The 11523-nt window shown below is 40.6% G+C and overlaps 1 protein-coding gene across 3 annotated transcripts; it reads left to right on the top strand.

Moving 5' to 3' along the window:
• Positions 1–1988: 1988 nt before the first annotated feature.
• On the top strand, positions 1989–9795 carry slc37a4b (solute carrier family 37 member 4b). Of its 3 annotated transcripts, none has more exons than XR_005004837.1 (10): positions 1989–2044; positions 3396–4137; positions 4502–4734; positions 6274–6514; positions 7138–7296; positions 7495–7580; positions 7738–7848; positions 8227–8275; positions 8586–8724; positions 9301–9378. XR_005004837.1 is itself a non-coding variant. In XM_036524769.1 (10 exons), exons 2-10 carry the CDS (start codon positions 3990–3992, stop codon positions 9465–9467), a joined length of 1350 nt encoding a protein of 449 aa, XP_036380662.1. In that variant the 5' UTR covers positions 1989–2044; positions 3396–3989; the 3' UTR covers positions 9468–9795. The 3 variants fall into 3 exon arrangements, 2 of the variants coding, with proteins under 2 accessions (XP_036380662.1, XP_036380663.1); XM_036524769.1 differs by having other exon boundaries at positions 8227–8292; positions 9301–9795; XM_036524770.1 differs by lacking the exon at positions 1989–2044 and adding an exon at positions 2069–2187 and having other exon boundaries at positions 8227–8292; positions 9301–9795.
• Positions 9796–11523: the final 1728 nt, after the last annotated feature.

Below are 11523 nucleotides of genomic sequence, written 5' to 3'. Positions count from 1 at the left end.
GCTGAACAAACTTTAGTATTGCACTGTTTATAGGAACTGTTGTCATGTTCTCAAACCACAAGAGTGTTTCAAAACTGCTTAATAGTGTCAGTCAAAGCTATGTTGTGCATCACCTTTTTTCACTCACAGTTACTGACTCTGATGAAAGCCAATTGTGTGTCATTGTTCCCGTTCATTCATTCTGGTTTTCTAGAACAGACACACACACACACACACACACACACGCACACGCACACACACACACATCACACACATCACAGCTCCAGGAAATAAACCATCTCACAGGGAGTGGGGGGTTTGTATGCAGTTGCTTGACTTTGCGGTCTTTCTCTCTCCCCAGGAAGGCCCACAATAACGTCACTTTCTTCTCCTCTTCAATCTTTTTGTCAGCTTTTGTTCTCCTTTAGTTCTACCTCACAATTCTCTGAACACTGCTCTCCATCTGAGTCAACCCACCCACTCCTAGGACATCTCCACAACCCCATCTAGCACCCATATCTAGATTAACCAAAAAAAAAATCTGTTAATGCTGAGCTGAAACTGAGAGACTTTCATTCGTGGCAAAAACACATGGGTATACCTTCCTGTATATTCTGAGTATATACTGTCGTTGTACATTTATGTTGTTTTCCCAGTCAATAATAAACAGAATTAGCTAAAGTGATGTAGCATTAGTATTTCTGCATGGGTATTATTTACAATCATATTTACATAATTTAATGCTCTTCATGTCCTTTTTCTGACCTAAAGTGTGCGTGATATTAAAGTATATGAGCTATCGTTTAGCTGTTTCCATTAACCAGTCCACTCGAAAGTGCGTGTCTTGTAATTTTCGATTTTAAACGAGGCAATGTAATGCTACAAAAGTAAACAACATTAAAACATAAATAACATCTCAGATATAAACCTTTTTCAGACTGTTGTCAAAGTCAGAGTGAACCAGAACTGAGCAGCGGCACGACAGTCATTTGGCATTGATTGAATGATCTTACATAATGTGTAAAAAAAAAATGAAAATACACAGTTTTAATAAGTTATCGTTGATGTATTGAAGAGCATCTGTTGTTTCACTTCATTTTGTCGTAAGCAAGCCTTTAAATCTCTAGGGTGGATACTGAGGATACATGTTTGTTTTTTTTTCACTGTCTGTATTGTTATGGAGTACAATTTACAATACAACCCTTCGATCAATATGACAACTAACAACGTTGGTTCTGAACGTATTGTGCTTATTGCCGGTCTCATATTCGTTTTCTTGACTCCATCTAGTGGTGAAATCACCTACACGGTGGAGCGCTGCAGAACACCACCTCACACCGTCTGCCATCTTTAACGATCCCCTTTACTGTATATAGCCTAAACAATGTATTGTGTTCTCTCAGTATTACAAACCACAATGGATTAACTGTTTTATTTTCTTAGGGAGCTGGTCACAGCACAGCTGTTGAAGGCATGTGAATTGGAGAATAATAATAATACTCTGAACTGAACAAATGAAAACAAACAGAAAAACAGACAAAATCTGACAGTTACATACCTCAATATTAAGTCAATTAGACCAATGCAAAATCACATGTTAGTTCTGTTCTTGTAATATAATAATAATAATAATAATAATAATAATAATAATAATAATGCTTTCATTTGCGTCGGCTACGAAATGAGGCAAATGTAGAGGACACTGCGGCAGCCCACGACTGCATTATTCATTTCCTGTTAAAGACAGTGCTAGAAGGCTGTAGCTGGCATAAATGTAAAAGGTATGTACGCAATACACGTGACGCATCGTCTTCATGGCGAAAATGTGTAGTGCAAAACATATATCAAATAGAATAATCCGTGCACGAACGGCAGCAAGCTCCCGGCTTTGGCTCATCGACGCTTGCTTGGTATCCGTCACAACCGACAAACTGGTCCATGAGCATTCACAAAGATGCGGAGCACAGATTGACAGCCACGTTCTCCAGTCACCACCCACTTCTGGGTGGGAGTTCCTGTGTTGGTGATTTTGTTAGAACCGGGAGAGAAGAACGGACGCTGCAAGGTACATAAAGTTGTCCTCTAAACCTAGGAATGCAAGACATATTCAATTTGTAGAAAATTGCTGGAGAAAATGAATACATTACATGGAAAGATGGAAACCTTTAAAATGTGTCGACGTAACGGCCTGTGCAGTTTAAAGTAGAGGTAATTTATGGGGTTAATTTCACTAAGATACGTTCGACTCCTTGATTATCTCTATGCGGTAGCCTAAAAATATTTTATTTTAAGATTTTTAAAATGTATTTATGCACATTTCAATCTTAAATGTTGTACATCTTAACGCAGAAACGTGTTACTTGTCATCACACAATTAAGCCTGTCGTTTTAAAACGGAAAAAGGAATTTTTTTTTTTCATTTTCATAGTGCTTATGATAGCAACTGAAACCCTTTTAAATCGTGTTTTTATGATAAAATAGAAAATTTGGTACGTTTTTGATTTGACTATACGTTTTGGACCAATGCCGTGCAGAAAGTAGAGTTACTTCATGTCTGATGAAATAAGACACACTTCGTGTGGCTACGCTTAATACTGTAATGCGTGTATATAAAAAGAGTTAAGGAGTTAATTACGTGGTGTAATTATTTTAAGCTTGCTCTTGGCAGTTCGTTATTTGGCATCTAGTGGCCCTCCATCTCCGAGGTTAAAGTTCCCATCTGGTATGACACCTGCGTCCTATTTCAGGCGGCCGCGCGAGCTGCCCATAAGCAAGGTTTCCCTGTCGATTACCATCGGCGCCTTGTAATTATACATCCCAGTCTGTTAAAGTATCGGTGGCATATTAACAATCAGTCGCATATTAATTTCAAATCTGAAATTATAACCAGTGGAATTGATTTGATGGTATCGCTCCCGTTTGTCTCTCCAGTTTTCTCACCTCAGGACGTGTAGTTTTCTTAGTTTTAGTTTTAGCATTTCGGCGCACTGTTAATACCTTCAGAACATACAAGCCCAATGTAATGGTCAGTGATGGAGAATACAGTGTTTTCTTTTTTCTTTAAGCATAACCCGGTTTATGTTAATCACTGACGCAAGCAAGAACGCATATTAGAACGTCTATCTCAAACTTTAACACTAATTTGGACAGAGAATTTATCGGGAGTATACCATGTCAAGTTTGTACATTCTCAGGGAATAAGTTTGGTTTGAGGGAACTTACCAGTAAAAAAAATCAGTCGGAGGGTTCCCAGGGTTAGGTTCAGTTTTCTCCTGCAAAAATGAAGCCATGTATATGAGCTAGAGAATTGCCCACACTTACCTCCTTGGACCGCTGTAAGGGGATTATAATGTGTCAGTGTTTGTTGCATATGACAGACTGGGCCATTTTGAATAACATTTGTTTCTCTCTTACAGCTTGTATGCTAGCCTCACTCACTGGGATCTCCCATTGCTACATGTCGCCTACAAGAAGGGGCAGTCATCATTGCACGTCCGTCTGAAACATTAATAAGGCAGAGACACTGAATGCCCTCAGTGACACAGAAGGGGAACATAAAAGTCAGTCAAGAGGGGCAAGCATACTGGACTTGGCAAAACCAAACCAGGAGCATCTGAAGAAGAGAACTCGCCTGAAGCATCACTGAAAAACACCTCTCCATTTTACCTTACCTCTTACAATATAGACAGAGAAGGAGCCAGACCTGGTCAATGTGACCTTGCACACTGTCTTCAGTGGTCCTGTGAAAACATGAAAGGGAGAGGGCACTGTTTGCTCGCAGGATTGACCGTTAACTACAGCCACCATTAATTGCTCTCCATGTACTGCAAGCAAGTCTGTTCTATACCCAAAGACAGTGACCTAGTGCATCCCTCCCTGCACGAGTGCTAATCTCTGTTCTCACAGCAAAAGGAGATATTTTAAGTCCTTTCTTATTTATTTATTTATTCATTTATTTAACTATTTATTATTATTTTATTATTCAAATTACTGTTTCATCTGCTGAAATTATGGGGGCGACAGGTTATGGATACTACCGAGTCAGCATTTTCTTGGCAATGTTTGTGGGTTACACCCTCTACTACTTCAACAGAAAGACTTTCTCCTTTGTGATGCCTTCTGTGATGGAAGAGGTAGAACTGGACAAGGAGGATCTGGGTTAGAAAAGTCTCATTCTACATTTTGTTTCATGTGTTCCACCTTTCAATATAATTGTACCTTTGATTACAGAACTTTTTACTGATGGAAATGTAAACAACTTAAGTCTCTCTCACATTATTAACTGGGGACAGGGACATCGAGCAGTAGATGTTTACTGCTTCTGAGCAAGTAATAAGCTAATTCAAGTAACTGTTCCCTCTTGAACCATTTCTTTCATCATTTTTGGTCATGAGAGCAGGTGATTAGGAGTAAAAAGTTCTGTCCTTGTCAGATTAGGATGGGGCACCACTGTTAGATTAAGGTTGGCTTTCTATAGGCTTGTGTCAGATGCTCATTGTCTGTCTGTCTGTCCTTCCCCAAGGCCTTATCACCAGCAGCCAGACTCTGGCCTATGCGATCAGCAAGTTCATCAGCGGGGTACTGTCTGACCAGATCAGCGCTCGCTGGCTGTTCTCCATAGGCCTCTTCACTGTTGGAGCCATTAACGTGGTCTTCTCCTGGTCCTCTTCAGTCACCATTTTTGCAGCATTGTGGTTTGTCAACGGGCTGGGCCAGGGGTTTGGCTGGCCCCCATGTGGGAAGGTGCTACGCAAGGTAAGACAGTGGAGGGAGTGATACTGCCCAATGGAGGTTTCCTTCATTAATGCACATATATTGCATGAGAGAGGCATCTCCTCACATTGACACACACATGCATTTTATCAAGCAAATGTCTCTTTTACTGTTATTGTTGTGGGGCCTGATTGAAGGGTGGTCACTGTTACTCTCTAAACTTACATTTAGTACCAGGGCTGAGTCTTCAGTCCGTGTACACATGTGGAAAATATACATTGCTCCAAAGTTTTAACTGTAAAGATTTGCACAATGCAGAATGCACACAGGCATTTTGGGAAGGACTTTACAGTTGTTAAGAACAGAAGGGTCATGCATGGCCTTTGCCCCCTTGGTGTGGAGGGGGCAGTCTCTCCATGCTCTGTCTCTTGACTTCTGTTCCTGTGGTCTAGCCCTTTGCCATTAAAGATACTTTCACTCAGCAGGTGGCAGTGTGACAGAAGTGACCAGCCTTGACCTTTAGATCTTGGCACACTGCTTCCAAAGCTTCAGTTGCACATGCTGATGCTAGCTCTATACCTGGCACTGCATGTCCATGGTGTCATGTTCGTCTTGATCACTCGTACAGAAAAAGAAATATGCTTGATATAAATGTCATGTGTGTGTAGAAATTTATATAGCCATTTTCAAATGTGCAGGTTTTACTGTACTCTAACATAAAGTAATTGCAATATGAAAATGTGTTTCATTACATTCCAGAATATGTAACAAAAAATAAAGCAGTGGTAATTGACAGCTATTTATGCTACATATTCATACATGTCCATACTTCTGTGTGCAAAAGTAGTCTTTTCCCTGTGTGGGACTCAGGGAATTTGGCTTATACATAACCTAACTGGAGGTAACTGCTCCCCCAATTCCCAATACATTATGTGCCAACACATTTCAGTGATGCCACAACAGAAGGAAGGAAAAAATAGGCTTTGGCATGTGTGCGGAGTAGTAGGGTGAACACAGGAGGAGGATTACATTACATGGCATGGTATTTATAGAGGGCCCTGGCTGCATTTTCTTAAGCACAGAGACAGGTGTCTGTCCAGGAAAGGAACAATGGTGACCTACAGTTATCACTCCTAGCTGTGATTGGTTTTGGATTTTAGCTCTCATTATTTCGTTTGCTGTGGGTATGTGGGGCATTAGAAAGATACTCTCCAGAGATTAAGTGATTTGATCCTCTTAGTTGCTTAATTCTAGTTTAATGATGCTAAAACTGTATTTTCTGCATACTAATGGCTCAGCGTGCATTACAAGACAGATGCCTGGGCATTGGAAAGAATAAGACAAGCAGTCACTACATGTCTTTACAGGGTGTGCAGACACCACAAGAGACATTAAGTCTGAGACTTTCCTCTATATACTTCCTTTGTATTTTTTAGTTGGATTTTTATTTTTTGTTCAAAGTCATATTTCATATTTTGCCTTATGTGCAAAACTATTATGCGTAGAGTCGCTTGTCTTCACCCTTCCCCTGCGTTTACAGTGAGTCTTATTAGACGATTGTATTCCTCTGTTTGCCCTCAGTGGTACGAGCCATCACAGTTCGGGACGTGGTGGGCTGTGCTGTCCTGCAGCATGAACCTGGCAGGAGGCCTGGGCCCCATCGTCGCCACGGTGATGGCCCAGACCTACAGCTGGAGGTCCATCCTGTCCTTCTCAGGCCTGACGTGCATGGTTACCGCTGCCCTCTGCCTGCTGCTCATCAAGAACGAGCCCAGCGACGTGGGCCTGCCCAACATCGAACCCGCTGCCAAGAAAGGCAAAGGTGGTGGATATAAGAGAAGGATAAGGATATAAGAGCCATGCTTGTGAAACAGACTGACCACGTGCATCCTGACTGACCCAATTAATACCTGTCATACTTACCATCACTGTTATTGACTTACAGTGAATTATAGATTGACAGGCTTAACTGCAGGCACAGAAACCATCAGAGCAGCATTCAGTGCTATGCCTGGCTCTATCAGTATCTAGGGCTTTCTTGACTAAACAGTGCTTGAGGAATTTCAGGCATGTCTGTGTGTGTTTCTCAGCATACATTTCAAGCAATGCTCTTTAGTGAGATGCTCTGTACCCACATGTGCCAGTGAGAGCACATTCATCAGACAGCTCCCAAAACAAAGGTTGCCAGCAACAATAAATTTATGACAGCTATGTCAGACATTACGTGCCCATACCAGACCTCATGCTGGCTTGAGAGTACTAGGAAATCACCTGACAACGTCATACTAATCAAACCAGGTGACTGTTCAGCAGAGGGAACTTTGTGTAGCCACCATAGATTATAAAATATATTCAGAAATCTAGCAAAAACCAAGCGTTGATGTGGAAGGCATGTAAGAATGTGTGCAGAAGGTGGCTGAAGGCTTGCTTTCCCTATCACCCCAGGCGCCTCCACGGGGGAGAGCACCCTTAGAGACTTCCTCCTGTCCCCGTACCTGTGGGTGCTCTCCATGGGCTTCCTGATGGTGTTCGGTGTGAAGACGGCCTGCACAGACTGGGGACAGCTCTTCCTCATCCAGGAGAAGGGACAGTCGGCCCTTATGGGTGAGGCAAAATCCAATGATCCTTTTTTATCCACCCTGTCACAGTTTAAACACTTTGCCGTATGCACTTTCCTGATTTTTAGGTTCATTTATAAATGTGTATTTTACAACTTCAGGAGAGCTACTGTGGAGGTGGCACTTTGGTTTCCTGCCGTTGTGCCCTTTGATTGTGTGTCTAAATCAATGCGTCTCCAAATAGGCAGCTCCTACATGAGTGCCCTGGAGGTGGGAGGATTGGTAGGCAGCATTGCAGCGGGGTACCTGTCCGACAAGGCAGTCGCCCGGGTGAGTGAATGTCAATAGGCCTGACCATTTATTAAGTAGAGCATTCAAAGGTCTATTTTGTACTACTGTGCAGTTCTTGGAAGCTCTTAACATTTACCCTCTCTGCGCGCTCACCCCCTCTGTTATCCTCTTTCTTCATGTGCCATTTCCTCTGCAGCAAGGCCTGCGTAGCCATGGTAACCCACGCCATGGCCTCTTGATCTCCATGATGGCTGGGATGTATGTGTCCATGTATCTCTTCCGGGTTACCGTTAATCCAGATATCAAGGTCCGTTCCACATTTGCCTCAGCTCAGTAGCATCACTGGCAACCCTAGCAACTGTTAGTAGTGTTTGTGTTATCTCCTATATTGCTATAATCTGTTTTGTTTAATGGTTTTGTTATCATGAATGTACTCCACAATGCTTGTCTGAAGTGTGCTGTTTTGCTAGGTTCTACCCATTAATTGTTCTCACAGAAATAGTATAAATCATGGTATAGTCAAAAACGTGCCCCTAAGAGTGTGTGTGTGTGTTACTTTCTCTTTAAAGATTGCAAATATTTACCACTTGTGAGGGGGCACCTCACTCTTAATAGATGTCTCCCTACAATCAGCCTGATTGGAGGACTGGTGTCCCTTTCTTTGTCTCTCTGTGGATCTCTGCAGGAAGTCCCCATCTGGATGAAGGCACTGCACCCTTTCTCTGTACTCACTGGTTTGTCGGAACAAGAGGTTTCTGTCTTTCCTCCTATCTCTCTTCTCATTCCCTCATTTTCCCCTCTGTACCCCCATCTCCTCCCCTCTTTCCCTCAGTCATCATCTGTTACCCTGGACGTTTATAAGACACAAAATTTGAGACTTGACTGATGAGCGCATAAAACTTTCCTGTTGAGAGAACCCATGATGGGTTTTGCTAAGAGAAATGTCTTGCTTTCCCCTGTCCCTGTATTTAGTGAAATATTTAGTGTGTGCATATGTATGTACGTATGTTTTGTAACCACATCTTTCTGTCTCTGTCCACCCAGATCTGGATTCTCTCTTTGGGGGCCCTTTTTGGTTTCTCTTCTTGTGGACCAATTGCATTGATCGGAGTGATAGCCAGTGAGAGTGCTCCTTCAAACTACTGTGGGACATCACATGCCATCGTTGCTCTGATGGCAAATGGTAATCTAGTATTTGTCTATTCATGTCACTGTTCACAGTTCAGAGCTCAACATATATTAGAAGGAGTACTATAAATGATGACTTTTTAAATGATAATAACATCTGTTTACATAAAGCCTTTCATAAAACCTACCAGTTGTTGTGTTGTACATGGATGATGACTTTTGCGTCAAGATGTCTATACACTGCACTTGCAGTATAGAGGCAAGGATTAGTATTTTGCTCACGTTATTTGAAAGGAAAATGTTTCTAGGGTAACCTTTTGTCACTAGACTGTAATTGTTTTCTGTGAGTAGTTCCAAAGAGTGTCTTGTAGAATTCAAAGGTTGGGGCATTGGTTGCTATGTGGTCCAGAGGGAAACAGCGGCCTCCTCTGGCAAACCCACATAACAGCAACATATTCTCTAGGCCTCTCATTAAATAGAGAACTCAGCCATCTATTTAGGTACAGTCTTTGACAAGAGAAGGCTGCTGTGTGGCAGAGCTACTGATCGAATCTCTACCACTGCTTCTGTGTGGTGCTTACACAGGTTGGTGGAAAAGGGCTTCATTGCAGTGTTTTTGTGTCAATCACAGTTGGAGGTTTCCTTGCTGGGCTTCCATTCAGCACCATTGCCAAGCACTACAACTGGGACATGGCCTTCTGGGTAGCAGAGGTGATCTGCGCTGTAACGACGGTGTGCTTCTTCCTGCTCCGTAACATCCGCACCAAAATGGGCCCCGTGCCCAAGAAAGTTGACTGATCGCCACGCCTCAGCCAATAAGGGGAGTCCTGCACCAGCAACACCTGCACTGTCACAGGCAATCTACTGCAAAGATGTCCCTCCTCTTAAGTGATCAATTTTGAACGATAGAATGAGATTTCTGGAATCACAACGTGAAATAAATAGGTCCGACACATTATGTCTCTCACAATGTTTTACATTATGTCTCCCACAAAACCAATAGAGACACATTAACATTGATGAGGTTTTGCAGTGTGCTGAACTTCTTCATTGTTCTACAGTTACCCTCCCAGCACCCTAAAAAAGTATGTCAAATGTGTAATTTTTTATTCTACAAACACAACACTGCCACTACACTACTACAACAAATTATATTTTAGAAGTATGTATCTATTAAAATAATATTTCAGTACATTATATGAAACTGTAAGTAGTTTGTCCATGGTTTATTTCTTATGCAATAATGCACATATTATTATCAGAATCTTTAACAATACAGCAGATTTAAGCACTCTTAAAGGACAATGGACAAGGTGAATAATGCCATAACTTTAGAAATATTGTTGAATGATCAGTAGTTCTGTAAGGTGTGAAGACCTTGACCCAGCACTGTGCTTGAGTGATTGAATTCAATGAATCTCAGTGTACACCAATTATGTGCAGTGCTCAAAGATGACTCCAGCCTTCAGTTTCAAAAGCATCATAGAATGATCATCATTGAAATAATTGTATTTCTACGTAATTCAACAATGTATGTGCTCAAGAAACGCACCAATATTGGAGAAACTTTGTGTAGTGAACTACTCTCAGATTTAGACTAAAGTTATTAATATGAAGATCTTATAAAATCTATTAAATCAACCGCCATATTATACAATAGATGTATCTTCTGTATTATAGACATTTCTCCTTTTCAGAGTATACCTCTGTACACATAACATACCTCTCAGTGCAAAACATTCTGACAGGTTTATTAATACACCCAACTATGGTAAACCAGCAAGAAACCTAATTTTAAAAAATTGTACACAGTATTTAAAGTCAGGATTGCACAACAGAGTTTACATATGGTGTTGTGGTTTACATATATCACATAATATTTAGACATATAGCAATATATAAATATATTTTACTAGTTTACATTAAAAAACTATAATGATAATTTTACCTTGAATGTGAACAATTAATATATTTTAATTATTATTTTTTTTTATCTTATTTTCAGTCATTTGTAATACCAGGAGGAGTTCAAATTAACTGTTACTGTCCTTCATCCATAGCTTTGAGAAAGAAATATAACTTGTGAGACATTATTACAATTTTGGTAGACTACATTATACCAAATGAATAACACAATAATTAAAAAGGTTAACATCTTCACCTAAGTTAAGGACAAAGCACATCCATGGCTACATTTTCTTATCTTTTTTTTCTAAGATATTTTTTTCTGTGATCTGAAAATATTTCAGTAATTAAAATGGAAGTGTAGTATTCTCAACTTATTTTTCCCAAGTCTATTTTGTATTTGATGGTTTTACAAAAATAAACCAACTCTGTGTGGAAATGAAGGTATTAGACCCTCAGATCGTATTGATTAAATGTACAAAGCACATATCTAACTATGTATTTTACCCATGGATGATCCACATGAAACCAGTGGTCACTTATTTCATTACAAATAACATCCCTTGATATTGCGCTGGTTTGTTTTTACCGAGATGAACAGAACAGTGCAAAGATCTGTCAGTTTTATTCTTTCTTTTGGGCACTAAATAATGTTACATGTCAGTATCGCAAACACATCTAATAAATTATTGTCCTTTGCAATTAAAAATCGCATTGTCTGCATCACTGTTTCCTTCATGTGTGCCTGTTCTGAGCAGCACACATCATTTCATCATCTTTGTGCATTCCCAATGTACATTCTACAATCCCACGATACAAGTAAATGTTTTTCACATCACAGGGAGGATGAACTCCAGGCAGTGTTTAAGGGTCTCTTTAACTATCTCTTCATTGATTGCTGTAGAGAGTGCATGGGACCCTGAAGTGGCACCCTTACATTTACATTTAG

This window comes from Megalops cyprinoides, chromosome 3 (assembly GCF_013368585.1).
Source record: "Megalops cyprinoides isolate fMegCyp1 chromosome 3, fMegCyp1.pri, whole genome shotgun sequence".
Taxonomy (NCBI): domain Eukaryota; kingdom Metazoa; phylum Chordata; class Actinopteri; order Elopiformes; family Megalopidae; genus Megalops; species Megalops cyprinoides.
This window is presented reverse-complemented; position numbering and strand designations above follow the sequence as displayed.